This window comes from Mus pahari, chromosome 15 (assembly GCF_900095145.1).
Source record: "Mus pahari chromosome 15, PAHARI_EIJ_v1.1, whole genome shotgun sequence".
In the NCBI taxonomy this organism is placed as follows: Eukaryota; Metazoa; Chordata; class Mammalia; order Rodentia; family Muridae; genus Mus; species Mus pahari.
In genome coordinates, this window is record NC_034604.1 from 61,296,864 (window position 1) to 61,317,358 (window position 20,495).

A 20,495-nucleotide genomic window follows, 5' to 3' on the forward strand; every position below is an offset into this window, starting at 1 on the left:
AGTGGAATCTCATGGGAAAAAAAAAAAAAAAAAAAAAAAAAAGAAAGAAAGAAAGAAAGAAAATAATGCAAGCGGGGCATGGTGGCGCATGCTTTTAATCCCAGCACTTGGGAGGCAGAGGCAGGTGGATTTCTGAGTTCGAGGCCAGTCTGGTCTACAAAGTGAGTTCCAGGACAGCCAGGGCTATACAGAGAAACCCTGTCTGGAAAAAACAAAAACAAAAAAAGAAAATAATGCAAACAGATGACAAAAGAAACCTCATGAAATTTCTGCACAGAAAAGCAAGTAGTGCTGGGCGTGGTGGCGCACGCCTTTAATCCCAGCACTGGGGGGTTAGGGGGGGCAGAGGCAGGCTGATTTCTGAGTTTGAAGACAGCCAGAGGTATACAGAGAAACCCTGTCTCGAAAAAAAACAAATAAACAAAAACAAAAACAAACAAACAAAAAAAGCAAGTAAGCAAGTAGTTAAGTGAACAGAATCTACCAAATAGGAGAAAATATTTGCTACCTAATTTATCTGACAGACAGTTAATAGCTAGAATATATAAAGAACTGAAAAATTAAACAAAAAGACAAACAACCCAATCAGTAAATGGGCTAACGAACAGACAAAATGAGACACAAATGCCATTACATACATAAAAAAGTATTCAATCTAGCTGGCTATCAGAGAAATGCAAATTGAAACTGCACAGACATTTCCATCTCCCTCTAGTCAGGATGATGGTAGAAAAGAAAGAAACATTGGACACAGCGATGCACACCTGCCTGTAATTCCAGCACTCAGGAGGCAGGAGCAGGTAGGTTTCTGTGATGCCAGTCTGCCCTACACAGGGAGTTCCAGGACAGCCAGGACTACACAAAATAAAGGAAAACCACAACAGTAACACCACCACCAATAAACAAAACCAAACCAAACCCAAAACACTGGCAAGGATGTGACCGAAAGGGAGCCGCTACACACTGCTATTCAAAATATAAACTAGTCCAGCAGCTATGGAAATCAGTATGGAGGTTCCACCCAAAGCTGAAAATAGATTTATAATATGACCCTTCTAGGTATCTAACCATAGGACTCCAAGACCATGGGAGGTCTATCACAGAGAGATTTATACTTTATTGACATTTACCAAGGCACTATTCACAAAAGCTAAATTAAGAATCCAATTCACTTGCCTAACAGCAGAAAAATGAAGAAAATGTGGTATATTTATAAAATAAAAACTTTTAACCAAAAAGAGCAAAGTTATATCATTTGCAGAACTATAGATGCAACTAAAATAAATGTACCAAATGAAATATGACAATCTCAGAAAGAGAAACGGTGTGTGTGTGTGTGTGTGTGTGTGTTAGGGTATCTACCTATACAAAATCTAGGCAACAAACACAAAAGCAGAAGTACAACTGTCGAGGAGTACAAAAGAGATAAAGAAGAGTGGGAGAAAGGGGGAAGTAGGGAATACTCCCAACATATCACCTATACTTACAAACATTCACCAAAATCAGAAATGTGTAAGATAATGATCACGCACCACACACACAGCATATTCAACCCCTAGTGTTGCATATTACTCACCAGCCAGGCATGGTGCAGCATTGGATCCTAGTGCTAAGGAGGCAGAGACAGGCAGATCTCTGTGACTTTGAGGCCAGCCTGGTCTACACAGTGAGTGAAGATAGTCAGGGTTGGTTATACTGAGAAACCCTGTCTCCAAAAAACAAAACAAACAAACAAACAAAAAAGATAGAAAGAAAAAAGAAAAACACTCACCGATTCTTTTTCTACAGTTCGGTTTAGCATGACAACTGCTTTGGTCTTTTGCTGCCACACCATGAGCCAGAAATGGCAGCATGTGTTAGGAAGGGGGCCCTGTAATGACAGAAGAGCACATCAGGGAGGAGCTGGGGAAGGACGAGGCTGCAACGATGCTACTGGAACACACTGTTATAGCCTGTGGATTAGGGCCTGAGGAGTAAATCAAGACTTCAAATGCACTTAAATCCAAAATATAGTGTGCATTCAATAAAACTTTACCTCTATTTAAAGACATTTTATTTACCTTGGCAGGAAAAGAACCATATAAGACATATACCTGGTGTCTTTCAGAGTTAAGAGCTGGATAAATAGGTTCAAATAACAACTATAAAATACAGGTAAGATTTTTGTCCCAAACAGGGCCAGCCTAGTTCACTAGTCTTATTACATAGTTATTATTATTACATAGTTCACTGCCTTATTACATATGGCTTTGCTGTTATTACCAAAGGTGCCTACAGTATAAAACCACCTGGCTATTCGTATTCTAGCTACAAAGGCTATTAGAAAAGGAAATCTGTCTCTTTCAGTTTCTGTAACAGGCAGGGGATATCTCACACAGATCATCAGGGAACTGTGGGAAATAGGGAAGTTTATGTCATTACTGACCAGCCAACAACCCCAAGTCAATACAAAAGAATTTGAAGGAAAAAAATGTAACCATGAAAGTACCTGCATATCGGTTTGTTGTGCCTAGTATCATCTGGCAGAGTTAAAAATGAATAACAGTTCATATTACAAAATGCAATGGAGGAGAAAAAAATCAAATATATTACTTCCAATTACTTTTACATTTTATTTAATGATAGCATAGGGATTTTTTAAAACACATGAGATGAAAAGGAATATCCAAACTGTGACTTCCTTTCCTCCTTTATGTGGGTAACCGAGGGCCTCATACAAGCTAAGCAGATACTCTACCACTGAGCTATAAAACCAACCTCCATCTGTACTGCTGGTTTTGTGTGTCAACTTGATACCAGCTGGAGTTATCATAGAGAAAGGAGCCTCCCTTGAGGAAATGCCTCCATGAGATCCAGCTGTAAGGCATTTTCTCAATTAATGACCAAGGGTGGGAGAGCCCATTGTGGGTGATGCCATCCCTGAGCTGGTAGTCCTGGGTTCTATAAGAAAGCAAGCTGAGCAAGCCAGGGGAAGCAAGCCAGTAAGCAGCATTCCTCCATGGCCTCTGCATCAGCCCTGCCTCCAGTTTCCTGCCCTGTGTGAGTTCCTGTCCTGATTTTCTTTGGTGATAAACAGCAATGTGGAAGTGTAAGCTGAATAAACCCTTTCCTCCCCAACTTGCTTCTTGGTCATGATGTCTGTGCAGGAATACAAACCCTGACTAAGAATCCTTACTAATTCTGATTGAAGGCTGAAACAGAACTAAGTTCCACTGTGCCTAAAGTAACTGTAACATGTAACCAACTTCAAATGTCATTTAGCAGACTTCAGCTTCAGGAGCAGAGAAGACCAGAGCTACACCCCAACCCAATTAGGAGATAAATCATCTTTAGGGCATATTATTTCTTGGTGTCTAGCCAATATTCAATACTGCTCATCAGATATCACTTAGATGGATAAACTCTAGGGTTGACCTTTAAAAAGCTAGTAATCTGAGAAACCACCCCCTTACATTAAAGGATACTATTCTCTCCATCCAATGTACACTATCTACTTACAATATGAAGCATACAGTAAGTTGAACAAACAACATCTTCTCTACCAAAAAGAACACTAAGAAAATCCCCAGTAAAATAAATGCCTTTTTCTTTCATCTTAAAAAAAAAAATATGGGGAGGCTGGAGATGGCTCCGTGGTTAAGAGCACTGACTGCTTTTCCAGCAACCAACCACATGGTGGCTCACAACCATCTGTAATGAGATCTGATGCTCTCTTCCGGTGTGTCTGAAGACAGCTACAGTGTACTCATATTGAATAAAATAATTAGTTCTTTTTAAGAAAAAATTTTTAAAAAAAAATTCATGGGTCCAGTTGGTGATGCACACTTTTAATCCCAGAGAAGTGAGGATCTCTGTAGCTCAAGGCCAGCCTGTCTATTCAGTGAGTTCTAGGCCACTCAGGGCTACACAGTGAGATCCTGTCTCAAAAACAACCATCATAGCCGGGCAGTGGTGGCGCACGCCTTTGATCCCAGCACTTGGGAGGCAGAGGCAGGCGGATTTTTGAGTTCGAGGCCAGCCTGGTCTACAAAGTGAGTTCCAGGACAGCCAGGGCTATACAGAGAAACCCTGCCTCGAAAAACCAAAAAAAAAAAACAAAAAACAAAAACAAAAACAAAAAAAAAAAACAACCCAACGATCATATAGCAGGACTAGAAAGACAGCTTGGTAGTTAGGGGCACTTGCTACTCTTTCAAAGAACTCCACAGTGTGGCTCACAGTTACTCGTATCTCTAGCTCCAGATCTCTCTCTCTCTTCTGGCCTCATTGGGAACTTATATACACATATGAAAATAAAGTACACTTTAAAAAAAAAATCATGAGGGCTGGCGAGATGGCTCAGAGGATAAGAGCACTGACTCCTCTTCCAAAGGTCCTGAGTTCAAATCCCAGCAACCACATGGTGGCTCACAACCATCTGTAATGAGATCTGACACCCTCTTCTGGTGCGTCCGAAGACAGCTACAGTGAATGTACTGTATACACAGTGTAATAAATCTTTGGGCCAGAGTGAGCAGGGACTGAGCAAGCAGAGTTGAGCAGAGGTCCTAAATACAATTCCAAGACAACCACATGAAGGCTCACAACCATCTGTACAGCTACAGTGTACTCATATACATCAAATAAATAAACCTTAAAAAAAATCATGAAGCAACTCAGGAGTGAAGTCCTCTGTGTGCACATTTCTAATACTGCTTTTTAAGACTAACCGATAAACATGCAACAGCTGTTACAGTATAAAGAACAAAGGATTTTTAAAAGACAAGAATTTTTTTTGTGTGTATCAGTTCTTCCACAAACTAGCAATGCTAAACTGTAAAATGGACATGATATACCAAGGGACTGATTAGGAAAAGAAATTCTAAAGCTCAGGGAAAAGAGAACTAATTTAATAAGCAACAAGGACCACCACTGTAGGTAACAAACACTAAACGTTGCAGGTTTTCTCTGTGACCAAGTAACATGTTATGCACAAGTACAACTGAGATGTAGTCTCAGCACTACAAGGTGCACACAGAGGGGCATCACTACCATCAAATGCAGAATCCTCAGTCCTTATGTTGTAAGAAAACCTGATGATTTTACAGTCTACTCAAAGGAAGGTGAGTCTGGCAGAGAGGGGATAGGAAGAACAGGGGTAGTTACGGTCACTCTGCATGTCCTAGGCAGAAGGTGAGGCACAACAACCTTCTGCTTAGGACATGCAGAGTGACCCTAACCAGGGCACATGGTAGATGTGGGACTATCACAGTAGTGAACCATGTCTGTAAGAGCTGGTGGCAAGGAAACATCTTAGAATGCTGCACCGATGTGTGTGGAATTGAGCAACTCGAAAGGCCAGGGTAGAAAACTGGGGAAACTAAACCAGAATACAGAAAGGAAATCAGGAAAAAACAAATAACAAAGCAGCAACAACAACAAAACCTAGAGACAAGCTGCTACATTCTCACACTCCTGGTGTGTATGTGTAGAGTCCTGTCTATCAGACTCATGAGAACAGTCCAACAGGGATAACTGAGTTTAAAATCATGGAATTGTTCATCAGGAATTTTGTCATGATGCGATCTAGATGCTATAGAAGGATCACTAGCCCAGGTGGTGGCCTATGACTTTAAGCTCTGGACTCAGAGAAACAGATCTCTCTGAGCTGGCAGGCAAATCTCTGAGTTGGAGGCCAGTCTGATCTACAGAACAAGTTCCAAGACAGCCAGAGTTACACAGAGAAAGAAACCCTGTCTTGAAACAACAAAATACCAAAACAGAACAAATAAAAAAAAAAAAAACCACTAATCCCATCATTACTATTACTAATAAAAGCCGGAACAAAAGAAGCCACAATAAATAATTCATTGAGTTGTTAGGTACTATATATAAGTGTACTGTATAGTTTTATGTTAACTTGACATAAGCTAAAGTCATCTGTGAGAAGGGAACCTCAATTAAGAAAATGTCTCCATAAGACTAGGTTGTAGGCAAACTTGTAGAGTATTTTCTTAATTAGTGAATGATGGGAAGTGCCCAGCCCATTGTGGGTGGTGCCATCCCTGTACTCGTGGTCCTGGTTTCTATAAGAAATCAGGTTATATTAGCCATGATAAGCAGCCAGTAAGCAGCACCCTCCATGGCCTCTGTATCAACTCCAGTCTCCCATGAGATCCCTGCTCTCATTATTTTTGATGATGAGCTATTATATGGAAGTATGAGCAGAAGCAAGCCCTTTCCTCCCCAAGTTACTTTTGGCATGGTGTTTCATCACAGCAACAGTAACCTTAATTAAGACAATGAGCTTTCACAAAATATCACTCTCTAGATGAGAGATGGATGGACAAACAGAACAGATAATGCAGATGTAAATGCTTGGGGAGTTAAATCATTTATACAAAGCCATGCAGCAATTATAAGATAACAGAGACAGACCAAGTGTGGTGGTGCATGCCTTTAATCCTAGCATTGTTAGTTCAAGGCCATTCAGGGCTACACAGTGAAACCTGTCTTTAAAAACAACCAAGAAGACAGTAGAGAAAGTACTGTAGCTGCAAATTTTGGCTTTCTCTTACCCACTGTTATGACTGTATGACTGAATCACATTCTTCCTCTGTAACATAAGATAATAGTATTTAATAGAGAGGTTGTTCAAACGTTAAATTATACAAAACATGCAAAGTAGGGGATATGTTACAAAGCTACCTTTTATTATGCTTCTTGCTTTTGTGTGTGCTTGAGAGTGTGCATGTGGAAGTGTACGCTATGTGTTACAGAGTGCAGCTAGTCAGAGAACAACCTGAAAGAATTGGCTCACTACACCATATGGGTTCCAGGGATTGGATTCAGTTGTCAGGCTTGGCAAAAAGCACCTTTACCTGCTGAATCATATTGCCAGCCCACAAAACATTTAACTCTTTTTAAAAATAATTTTACTTCTCATTAGAATGTAAATGTTCATAGTAGAAGGGTGTTTGTCTGTTTGTTTATTTTGAAATAGGCTCCCGTGAATTGAGACTGGCCTTGAACCTCTAAACTTCTGATCCTCCTCAGCCTGGGATTGTAGGCATATATTACCAATTACTATGTATGCCTTTTTTTTTTTTTTTTTTTTTTTTAAAGAAGACTGTTTTATTTACACAGTGAGTGTCAAAGCAGTTCTCAAGTCTTTGGATGAATGAATGGTCATTTAAGTGTTATCAGCAGGATTTTGCAGATTCTGTTAGAGCAGAGCACACTTTAGGTTACAGAAGTTGAGAACTAAGATCCCGGGCAGGGGACATATAGTTCAGACTAGCAGTACTCACCCCATGTGTGTGAGGTCCCTTGGGCCCTACCCTCCCAAAATCAAACACAGTAACAAAACATGGTCCCCAAAACTGAAGTAGAGAATTGGGGATAGCTAGGAAAATCTTAAGAAAGACCTGTCTCTAGGGACTGACTAAAAGGAAAAAGAACAATGATCTAGAGGGCAAGGGCAGGAGAAGGAGCAGCTGCATTAGGGTTTAGGTGTGAAAGGTTCCACCTGGGGCTCGAGTGTTGCAGGCCTGATGCCATCTCATGGGTGCTTGGGAGGGCTCTGGCCTAATCAAAGGTTAATCTGCTAGTAGGTTAGTATACCAGCACTGAGAGGTGGTACCTAAGAGGAGGAAGCAGGTCACAGGAATGCCCTTGTCACGTAGCTCTTTCTCTCTGCGTCCAGGCTGCCACAATATTCTGCCTCACCTTAGCCTTAAAGCTGACCTTGAGTTAAATCTCTGTAAATTTGAGGCTAAAATAAATGATTTTTCCTTTTCAGTTTCCCTTTAGGTATTTGTCATAGCAATGAGAGCCTAACTTCACACATGCCCTTTCCGCATACTCATACTCATTCTCAGTAGAAAGTCCATTTTTAGTTCTGAATATAGATTTATTTAATTTTTTTAAAATCCTAAATGATTATGACTATACATAAGATAAACTTCACCACTATAAAACAGCAAATTAAAGTTTATACTCCCCATTCCCATTAAAGACTGCTACTAAAAGGTATGTGTATGATTCAACCCACGCCAGGGTTGGAATAAACACATGTAGAATTTCTCAAGTCAGTTTCTCAAACACATTGTAATATATATATATATATATATATATATTATACAATATATACTCTCCCTGCAATGAACGACTATTGTCTGTTCAGGAACTAGTCTCAGTGTAGGTGAATTACTTCTCCATATTCTTGATGTAACTATAGTACCACTGCAAGCAAATCTGTTTCATAATGCCGTACCTAGTTGCATGGACACTAGCAATCCCAGAGAGGCAGACGGAATATTCATGCTAATTCTGTTGCATCTCAAGTGTGTGCCCAACAGGAAGCAACTCATCACTCTTATTTGGATGGCAAAGGAGTCAGAGTAAAAGTTCTCAAATGTCTCACAAACACTCCTTCTCCTAGGTGTAAACTACCGTCAGAAAGTGACCATAGGAGAAAGAGGGTTAGGGGGCAGGGGCAGGACAAGATCTGAGGCTAGGAAAGAGGGGAAGGCAGCTGAGTTCTTGGTGGAGGCTCAGTGACTGGGCCCACTTTATGCTATGAACAAACAGCATCTTTGCAAATGTATATTCTCTAGCTTTCTTTTTAAAAAAAAAGATTTATTTATTTTTATTTATATGAGTACACTATATAACTGTCTTCAGACACACCAGAAGAGAGCAGATCTCATTACAGATGGTTGTGAGCCACCACGTGGTTGCTGGGAATTGAATTCAGGACCTCTAGAAGAGCAATCGGTACTCTTAACCTCTGAGTCATCTCTCCAGTCCTATTCTCTAGCTTTCTTTTGTTATATGAATTGTGAATTAATATCCTTAACAAGGTTTACACAGGACTGTCTCTCCTTCCTTTTAGTCATAGGAAACTTCAAGTGAAACAATGTTTCTCTAGCAGGTACATTAGGCTGAACTTAAAAAAACAATTATTTCACACTTTTCTCCTTCCTTCAAATAGCAGGTTGCATTAATCTCTTGGCTTTTTAAAAACCTCAAACATGGTACTACAGATACAGTTAAGGACAATTTCTTCTCTTCCAGAGGACCAGAGTTCAATTCCCAGCACCCATGTTGTACAGCTCACAACAGCCTATAATTCCAGTTCTAAGGGCCACCTCTTTTTGGCCTCTGTGGACACCCTGTGCACATGTACATATAAATATACACACAGAGACACATAATAATAAAATACAATTTAAAACTCTCAAATATAGTAAGTTACACTTCTAAACATTTTTTAAAAGATTTATTTACTATTTATTATATGTAAGTACACTGTAGCTGTCTTCAGACACACCAGAAGAATGTATCCGATCTCATTATGGATGGTTGTGAGCCACCATGTGGTTGCTGAGATTTGAACTCAGGACCTTTGGAAGAGGAGTCAGTGCTCTTACCCGCTAAGCCATCTTACCAGCCCACTTCTGAACATTTTTGACTGGGAAATGTGACAGTGCTGGTTGCTGTTTAACTTCTTATTTGATAAAGAGAAAGCTATGATCTCAGAATGAAACATAGTTCCTGCACTGTGGAAGCTGCTGTGAGGAGCCACTGGGGAGGAGGAGAAAAGGCAGCCGAGCAGCAGTGTACAAATGTCTCGGCTCTGCAGATGGTCAGACACTATCCTCAGCATGCACGGCTATACTCTCTGAAAGTATATTCATAGGGGAAGAGAAGGATAGAAAAGGGCTTCCAGGGCCTCTCTAGTTCTTCATCACAAGTTAGGGGACGGGAACTCCAAGCCATGTTAGATACAGTCAATTTAAGAAGAGAACTGCACCAAGACATTTCAAAAAAACTTTCCTCCATTGAAAATAGTAGCATTAGAAACAATTTTACTTTTTATCAATATATTCAAAATCTGAAAACTATGACATTTGCAAAACTTATTTCAGAATCAGAAAATTAAAAGACAGCATGTCATTTGCAGATGTCCAGACCCGTGTTTAGCCATGTCTGAAACACGGCAGCCCCTCCACCTCTGCTCAGCACCACACCACTTGCCTGTGTTAAGATGTAACTTCTTTGTGCCTCTTCTATGTCAACTAAGCTGGCATTAATATAATCATTTTCAGTACTTTGCAGTTTAACACGACTGTGATCATCTGAAAGTAGAGAATGATAAATCATAACTGTCATTTCAACTTTTCACACTTTTTATGATGTTAATATTTTAAGGTAGTTATAGATGATAGGAGAAATAAAGAAAACATAAATTAATACCAAAGGAGAGTTGAGACATGTCCTAAATTACCTATTTCTATTTTTAAAATAAGGAAGTGAGACTATAATCCTGTTCCTGGGTGTTGGAGAAGCAGTGCTTCTGTTTGCCCTCTATCTACAGTAACCTGAGAGACTGGCCAGCCTGTGCAGTGAAGTGAAGACGACACTTACCTTCCCAGAAGTGAAACGTCATCTCAAGTCTCAGCCCAGCGACTGAGGAAAACCATAACTGCAAAATCATAACTGGGCTCAAACTGAGAACAGACTTCATTTCTTGGTAGTATGCATACAAGTGTATTTAAATAATTCTTAACACAGAGAAGCTAAAATAACTGGATCACCAAATTGTATTCTTTACAAGAGTACTGGAAACACTTCATTATTTAAGACTATGTTAACAGGTTAGACACATTTCTACATTTTAAAAATAAAATTTTCAGATTTAGAGTTTATGCTAATTTCAACATCTAAAATACAACATTTAATCTTGTATCATTTAGATGAGAAAAAAAATAAGTAGCATGTAAGCACTTATCCCCAAGATGAACTTTAATTAAGAATCTTAAACATTTAAAAAAAAAAATGACACAAGCATAAATTAAGTTACTAACAGAATGTATGATGTTCAACTTCAGAGAATATATTTTGTGATAAACTACTCCTTTCAAAGAAAACTATACTAAATAGTCACTCTCTTTCCACTGTCTCTTGGCTTTTTCTTTTTTAAGCTAGGGCCTCATGTAGCCCAGGCTGGCCCACAACTGAATATGCAGCAAAGAATGATCTTAAAATACTAATCTTCTTACCATTACCTCTCCTCACAGCTTGGGTTACTCCTAAACTCACCACTACCCCCCCCCTTTTTTTTTGTTTCTCCCCTTACCCCACACCTTTTTGTGGTAGACCAGGCTGGCCTCAAACTCAGAGATCTGCCTGACTCTGCCTCCTGGAATGCTGGGATTAAAGGTGTTTTAACTGGCTTTTGGGCAACCACTTTTAAACCAAAATCCAAACAACTATAACAAAACAAAACTCCAAACTGTCTAAACTATTTATGATAGTTTGAAGGTAATTGGTCCCCCTAGAGCCACAGGGATTGGCCCTATTAGATGTAGTGCGGCCTTGTTGGAGGAAGGTGACAATCAGTGTGGCATACAGTCGCCTTCTGCTGCTATGGATCAAGAAGTAGAACTCTCAGCTCCTTCACCAGCACCAAGTCTGCCTGCATGCCACCATGTTTCTTTCCTACCATGATGATAACAACAGACTAAGCCTCTGAAACTGTAAGGTTGCCACAATTAAAAATTTTCCATTATAAGAGTTGCCTTGCCATGGTCATGGTGTCTCTCCACAGCAATAAAACCCAAAGACACTATTCTTCATATGAATAAAAATGTTAAATAGCTTTAGTTTCCATATGAATTTATCTCAGCTGTTCCTGTGGGACTGAAAAGAAGATCTCTGTAAATACTACATGTCACTTGCCAACAGGAAAACTATGATCTTGCTATAGTAAATCACATATATTAGTCTTTGGGGAAAGATGATGTCAGCAAGCACTTCTTAAAGTTTTTTTTAATTGTTTTCTTAACAGCTTAGTCATCTTATAATTGACACACTGTACAAGATACTGGAGAGCTTCCTACTTAACAGAATAAAGACCATTATGTTTCCTGGATAACACACCAACAGAAGAATGCAAGCTCTTAGAGAAAGCAATACAACCACAAAAATGTAAATTCCCTTACAGTATGCTGCAAAGGGATGCATTCCGTCATGTTGCAATCAATCATAGGAAGAACACAAACCAAAAGACACACACACACACACACACACACACACACACATCATACAGTCTTTTGACCAACACACCTCAAGAAGTTAGGACCCACACAGGGTGCTAGGAATTCAGTTGCCTGCATAATACCTTCCCAGACCAAGGCAGGGTTTAGACGCTAAGACTAGAAAAAAGCTAGCAGCCTAAGCAGTGGTCTGTTCCTGGAATTCAGATATTTTCTTTCAGTTTTTAACCCAAAACTTTACAGTAATCACACCCAATGACTAAAAGCACAGTGCAGTGCACTGGCTACTATGTGAAAGTCACCCAAGGTCCTGTGCAACTACAGGGCTTTGCATCACTATCTAACAAGTTATCCAGTCAGCAAAGGAAAACTGCCTTCTATGGGGTTTAAAAAACAAGTTTTAAAGTTTTGTTAGCAGATGAAAATAGAAAACAGTAAGTAATCTTTAGAAAAACATAATAGGTTTTTAGAATTAAGCACATCTGGTGACTAAATTTATATGTTCTTATCAGGAAATCAAACTCTCAGATACACAGCAATGTCATTATTTATTTAGTTCTATGAAAGAGAGTATGAGAGCAGAGCATAGTACACACACTGTTAACATCAGCCCTCCAGAGGCAGAAGCAGATGGTCCTTTTCAGTGTCTATTTATAGGCCAGTCTGGTCTATAGAGTGAATTCCAGGCCTTTGATACATAAGACTCTGTATCAAAATACACACACTCACACACACACACACACACACACACACACACACACACACACACACACAAACTTTTTTATTCAAAAGAGATTCTAAAAAAAAAAACAATAGACAGTTTTTGGTGTTAGTATACACCACCTTGAAATATCTAACAAAGAGCATACATATTTACATTTCAGGAAGTGAAATTCCCACCAAAACCTTGCAAAACTGTGACTTTACAACTTCCAATTCTCAACAAAAACAAAGGACCCTGCCATTTCACTCACCAGGAATCACTTACACATGCTCAGCCTGAATAAACATGTAGGTTCCCTCACCTCAGCCTGAATAAACATGTAGGTTCCCTCACAACCTGGGAGTTAACTGCTTCCTTTCCCTGATCCAGTAGTGTTAGCTGATCCCAAATCTGTGAACTGTTTGAATTTTTTTTAAAGATTTATTTTTTTTCATTACATATATGTATGTGGGTGTGTGAGCCATGTGTGTGTATGTGTGTGGGGGGGTGCTTTTAAAGGCCAAAAAGGGCTTCCCTGTAAGCTGACAGGTGTAGATGCTGGGAATGTGAGTCCTTTCCCTTCGTACTCTTTGGAGCCCTGACTTGTTTATTTCTAACAAGGAAACATTTGACTTCATGGTTAGAAAAAAAAAAAAAAAAAGGCAGAAAATCACATGCTTTCTCCTCCTTCCACCTTTTTTCCCTCCAGCCTCTCTAAAGTGAGATCACCACAATGGCACCTGAGCTCACAGTACTTGCTCAACATTCTATGGCTACGGTTCGCTCATTCAAATTCTCTCTCTCTCTCTCTCTCCCTCCCCCTCTTTCTGAGCCCCCTGCCCACCCATCTTTTAAAAGATAAAGGGAAGGGAAGGAAAGAAACCACTTTTCCACAGCCAATCACACTTCTCCACTTCTAACAGTACTAGCAGCAGCACTGTAAGGAACACAGTTTATTATTCTGTAGGATATTATTTGTTCTTGTTATCATTGAATTAGTGAATTATGAAATTTAATATCTAACCGTACTGTAACTAAAAACTTGGATAAAAACTAAGCCCACCCACTTCTGATGAAGTTTCTTTGCCTCCTACTCTCAGTGTCTTCTGAGAATTGTCTCAGCTCTCAAGAAATGACTTGCTCAGCCTGTGACTTACGTACACAGAAGCTTCCTCTTTCAACATTCACAATAAACTGAAAAGGAAAAGAACCCAGTAGATTTCACGATTCATCACTATCGTAAATGCCTCTGCTACTGCAGAGTGTCACATGTCAAACAGGGGAAGGTTCATGTTCATCATGGCAGAAACCAATTATGAACTCACAAGTCAAGCAAAGACAGGACAATTCTATTAAGATAGCATTACTGGTTATTTTTCCTCCTTACATTTTCCTAATCTCTACTTGGGGTACTTTCCTGATAATAAGAACTCAGTACATCTTATAATTATGTCAACACTATTCAACTCCAAAAACTGATACAAAATAAATGTAATTTTTTCATAAACTGAACAAGAAGTCCTACACAAAGACAGAACTAAATCTAAGTCCCATAACCACTATCATTTTAATGAAGAAATATAAATCTTAGCATATATGGAAGTCTGAATACTTCAACTGCTTATTTATAAATTTTTTTAAAAAAAAACCTATAAATAGCTTCTCACTGACCATACACTAAACTTGAACTACCAGAAAGCACTATTTAGTGATTATGATATGCCAGACAGCTTACTTACTAGGCTGTTGCCGCCTCAATCCTCATAACTTTATAAAGCAGATGGTACCCTATCATGCCCATTTTGCTGACATCAGGTAGTATTGTCATCATTCTAGAGGGATTTAAACAAAAGGATTTCAATTATACAGAACAGTTCACAGCTCTAGACTACTGGACAACTCCAATCATACTGTGTGATCAGACTTAGAAGAGGAATAAGGAAGGTCTAGATAGAGTTTCCATAGGGTCATGTTCAATCATTGGCACCCTAATTCCATGTATTGATTAAGGAGGACTTTGTCCTCACTAGGGCCTATACATAAGGCAATTCCATTATTCTGAGCTAGAGTTCTAGTGCTTAGGATGTAGCTCAATGGATAGAGTGCTGGCCTAGAACACCACAGGACTGGGCTTTAACTTCCTAGCCCCTCCTAACCAGGATGGTGACACATAGGCCTGTCATCCCAGCAAGAATACCACAAGTTCAAAATCTTCCCAGCCTCAGCAACTCCCGACCGATGTGAGACTCTGTCTTAAACCCACAATCATTGCAGTCTGTGTGTTTGTATTAAGCAAAATCATGTCCAGTTAATTTAATACTAGGTTCAATTTAATACTAGGTTCTTCTTAGAAGCCACATACTTGCAATCACACCCTATGTTAAGCAGACTGCTGCAAAGGAAAATAGAGCACAAGAAGAAAATGACAGAATGGAGTGGCTTGACTACTCATAAAGACTCATCCTTAACATTCCAATGACAACTACAAATTCTTTGACATTCCTATTTTATCTAAGATTTTAGTAATTTAAAAATTCTATTTCATTCATCTTCCCCCAAATTCTAAATACAGGTAGTACTGGAGGGCACCCCATGAATCCCCACTCAGAGCTCTCTCCATGTGCACTGTGGCCGCACCATCCAGTACAAATTCTACAGCAGAGCTTCCCAGATAATGAACTGTAGCTTCTACACAGGCCTGCTCAAAATACTGCCTTAGGACAAGATTCTAAGTTACTTAGTCAGCAAGGAGGGAACATTCCCTCAGGCCGTGAACTCATTATGATTTGCCTTTTAAAATGAAGCTCTTGGTAGTCAGGAACAATTATGTTCATCACTGACTCCCACCTCTCCTGGATTATGCTACCCAGGACCAACTTTAACGGGCTATTAAGTTAAAAAAAAAAGGAAAGATATTGGTCCAATTCACACCTTACCGTAATTCTCCCTTTCATTCTTTTTTTTCTTTTTTTTTTTTTTTTGGTTTGTTTTTCGAGACAGGGTTTCTCTGTATAGCCCTGGCTGTCCTGGAACTCACTTTGTAGACCAGGCTGGCCTTGAACTCAGAAATCCGCCTGCCTCTGCCTCCCNAGTGCTGNGATTAAAGGCNTGCACCACCACNNCCNGCTAATTCTCCCATTTTTACAGGCATTCATTTATGTGTACATAATTCTTTATACATGTATGTAACTATGATGTAGTATAGAACTATAAAATCACCAACGGTACTGTGTGCTATTTCTTTTTTTTTTTGTGTGGTTTTTCGGGACAGGGTTTCTCTGTATAGCCCTGGCTGTCCTGGAACTCACTTTGTAGACCAGGCTGGCCTTGAACTCAGAAATCCGCCTGCCTCTGCCTCCCGAGTGCTGAGATTAAAGGCGTGCACCACCACCACCCGGCCTGTGTGCTATTTCACATTGAGTCCCATTCCTCTCACCCCTACCTCTAACTCCATCACTAAACACAGTCTCCACTACTGACACTTTATTATTTCAAGAATGGCATAGGTTGGGTGCAGTAGCACATACCTATAGTCCTAGCACTTGAGGACAGAGGCAAGTCAATCTCTATGAGTCTAAGGCCAGGCTGGTGATCCACACAGCAAGTTCTAGGACAACTAACCATTTAGAAGGAAAAAAAAAAAAAAAGGTCAGCTGGACACAGGCCTTTAATCCCAGCACTGCAGAGGCAGAGACAGGTGGATCTCTGAGTTTGATGCCAGTCAGGTCTACAGAGTGAGTTTTAGGGCTACACAGAGAAACCCTGCCTTGAAAAAAAAAGTTACATAGAGGCTGGAAAGTAGCTACTATTTAAAGTGCTCACCATGGAAGCCTGACAGCCTTCTGAGTTTGCAGAACCAAGTCCCAAAAATTGTCCTTTGACTTCCACTGTTATGCCATGACACATATAAACCCACAAGCAATAATAAAAGTTTTTAAATTATATATAAAAATATAGTTAGGTAATCTCCTGACACTCTCAATCTAAATTCTGAGATCTACCCAAGTGTGTGTGTGTGTGTGTGTGTGTATCAATGGTTTGTTTAGCAATATCCAACAATATAAATTTACTAATCACCTATTACTGAAAGGCATTTGGGTTGTTCCCAGTTTAAGCTTACTTGAGCTTAAATTGCAAATAAAGCTGTTATGAACATTGATTTACACAGCTGAGTACGAATAGGATTTTCATTTCTCTGAGATAAACGCTAAAAAATCTATTTGCTAGGTCACAGAAGTGTAAATTCAGGTTTGTGAAAAATAGCCGTATCACCGTACAGGGCCATATGCCTTTTATCCCAGCTATTGGGAGGCAGAGGCAGGCAGACCTCCGAGTTCAAGGCCAGCCTGGCCTACACAGAGAAACCCTGACTTGGGGAATTTCAGGGGATGTAGCTATTCCATTGCTTTAGCTTGATTAGCCTCTATCAAGCTCCTCTGCAGTCCTGAGGTAGTATGCCCTCTGTTTAGTAGGTATGTACTAGTATTTCTAATAGTTAATGATGCTTTTCACTTTCACATTTATCTGCCTTCTGTATTCATACCATCTGTCCATTTTCTAGTCAGCCTATTTCAAATATATATTCCCTAGTCAATCTGTGGATCTCATTCTCCAAAACTTTAAAATGTTCATTTACACATTTTATTTTGAGAGGAGGTCTCACTATGTATTTGCAGCTTGTCTGGAACTCCCTATGTAATCAGGCCAGCTGTGAACTCATAGCATTCCCCTGCCCTAGCTGCCCAAGAGTTGAACTGAAAGCATGCATTACCATTCAGTAACTCAGTTTTATTTTTCTGAACAAAGTCTTTCTCTCTGAAGCCCAGATGAATCTAGGACTCACAGCATTGTCCTGCCCTGGTCTCCTGAGTACTAGAATTATAAGTAGGACACAAACACACCTATTACAATTCATTAATTTTAGAAACTGTATATAACATGCTTTTGGTGTCTTCCTAAGACATCTTCAACAGCCTTAGATCCTGAATTTTCTCCTGTTCATTTCTTCTGGACAATTACTATCTCCCCTTTGTATCTAAGTATTTATTCAAAAGGTAATAAAATCATTATTTACGTAAATGTTCAAATTATCCTGGAGTTGGCCATTGGATGTCAGGCTGACTAAGGTGTCTTCATGACATACTCTCATCAGTTTTTGTTTCTTTAACTCATATTTGTACTTTCTAGAAATTTGAGACATTCTAAACTCCCCCTTCTTTCTTTCTCCCTTTTATTTGTTTTGTTTTGTTTTGTTTTGAGACAGGGTCTTACTCTGTAGCTCTGGCTAGCCTTTGACATCTGCCTGTCGGTCTCCTTAGAGCTGTGATTAAAGGCATGTGCCATCATATCCAGCCCCTTTTCTGTAAGCCAGAGTCTAGCAGTGTTGTTCAAGCTGTCGTTCAGTTCACAATTCTGCTTTTGACTCCTGAGTGCTAGGAACACATGCTTTTGTCACCACACCTGTCTAAGGAATTACATATTATCCCAGTCCCAGAGATCAGCCACTCATCCAAGGAGCCACATTTCCTTGTTGTAAAGAATGAACTTGAACAACTAAAACTAAGAATGCCCAGTGACAACAGGACATAATTGCTCTTAAGACTTCTCAATTAGGTTGGAGACATGGCTCAGTGGTTAAGAACATGTCCTCTTGCAGGGGACATGAGTTTGACTCCCAGTATTCACATTAGGCAGCTCACAACAGCCTATAACTCTAGCCTCAGATGCATCAACCCTCTGGCTCCAAAGATGCTGCTTGCCCATATGTACACATGCCCACCCATCCCAACACAAATGCACACTCATATATATAAAAAAGTAAAAATGATAAAAAAAAAAAGTCTCAGTAAAGAAGGCTAATAAACATATGGATATGGCTGCCAAAACTCAAACATGTCTTTATAACTGGGCAAGCACTCAACCTCTGAACTATATATACATCCCCAGCCTTTTCTACATATTAGTATTCAATGAAAACCAGGTCCTCACATACAATAACACAGCAATTCTAATCTAACAGTATAGGGCTCACTCTAGCTCAATTGTCACACAAGGTCTTTCCTTTTAGGACATTATCACCTTTACATGTCTTTTAAGCACCACCACCCACCCCAAGGGCTGTCAGATTATTATTTAGTAAGTGAGAAGTGTAAGTATAGTAAGGGTTTTTTGCTTGGTTGGTTTTTGAGACAAGGTCTCTTTGTGTGTATCTCTGGCTGTCCTGGAACCTGCTATGTAGACCAGGCTGGCCTTGAACTCAGAGTCTTGAACTCAAAAGATCTACCTGCCTCTTCCTCCTGAGTACCGGGATTAAAGGCGTGTATCATGGCGGCGGTGTAATGGTGTTTTCAATGCTCCCTTTTTTATTCTACTATCCATAAATAGCAAAAGAAAACTGGAATACTCTAGCTATGAATGAATAAAAAAAAATGGAAGCTAATGTATAAAATTTTAATGAAATAGTTAACAAATACCAAAAGAACAAAAAAAGGTTCCTACAACTTTCCAAAAGCGTGGGCAAAGAAATCTATGCCAACATGCCATAGACAGTTGCACATCCATGTATACTACTATGAACTATTCACAACAGCTAGGAAATGAAACCAACTTAGAAGTCCTTAGCACAGTATTTGACGTCTGGCACACAAACAAAACAGAACCCAAACAGCTCCTTACTAGGGAATGGAAACTTCAGTCTGGGAAGGGTAAGGAGGAAGGCTGCACTTGACAAGGAATCAAGAGATAAAGGGGGCACTCGAGGGGGGTTGGGGGGCTTTGAAACAAATAGGGGCAAATAACAGTGAGATACGATGAGGTAGACCTGTACTTCCCAGTCACTTAGGAGGCTGAGGCAAGGTTATCTAAAGTTTGGGACCTGTTTCCCGCCTAGGCCTACATGCTGGTTCAGGGGCCAGCCTATGCAACTGAGCAGGATGCTGTCTCTCAAAAGAGAAATAGTACAGAAGGGATAACCGAATGGTTAGCATTTGTCTAACATGCACCAAGTCTTTACTTCAATCCCCCAAACCACAAAAAGCATAAACCAGCTATTTCCAGGTCTCTGGTGAAGCTTTCCATGTACTTAGAAATGTTCTCTAAAGCCAGACGTGGTGGCACACGCCTTTAATCCCAGCACTCAGGAGGCAGAGGCAGGAGGATTTCTGAGTTGAGACCAGCCTGGTCTACAGAGTGAGTTCCAGGACAGCCAGGGCTACACAGAGAAACCCTGTCTCAAAAAAAAAAAAAAAAAAAAGAAAAAGAAAAAAAGAAAGAAATGTTCTCTAGAAAGAACCTGCAAATGAATAACACAGTAATGAACGTGGTGGGAACAGTTTACTGTCTATAAAACTAGAATCCAATGCTAGCCTATTTACTCATGAACCTAATTCCTTGGTTTGGACTTAATACAGAATAGTTTCATTTCTATATAAAAGTTCAAGAGTTAAAATAAACTACATACTGCTCTGCTAAGGTCCTTTCTTTCCCTGCATAATCAACTCTAGTGTCTTCACTGAGTTCTGATTCTTTTATACCTTATATCTACTCCAGTTCAGCTGATGGCTTACAGAAATAAGTTATTAAAAGGACAAATAGCTTTGATCAACCTTGATTAAAAGATTCAAGCCCTCTAACAGTTAATGAAAAAGCTTTTAAATAAAACTCTTTCAGCAATGACTGAGGCTGGGCAGTGGTGATGCACACCTTTAATCCCAGCACTTGGGAGACAGAGGCAGGCGGATTTCTGAGTTCGA

The 20,495-nt window shown here is 39.8% G+C and overlaps 1 protein-coding gene across 2 annotated transcripts in view; it reads right to left on the reverse strand.

Annotated features, from left to right (window-relative positions):
- The window catches only part of Ptpn2 (protein tyrosine phosphatase non-receptor type 2), a 66,554-nt gene that overhangs the window by 23,740 nt on the left and 22,319 nt on the right, over nt 1-20,495 (reverse strand). For both annotated transcript variants that reach the window (XM_021214427.1, XM_021214426.2), the window contains exons 3-4: nt 10,021-10,121; nt 1,772-1,870 (exon numbers count right to left, since the gene is read on the reverse strand). In XM_021214427.1, coding sequence (XP_021070086.1) covers nt 1,772-1,870; nt 10,021-10,121 — 200 coding nt within the window. The remainder of the gene's footprint in view (nt 1-1,771; nt 1,871-10,020; nt 10,122-20,495) is intronic.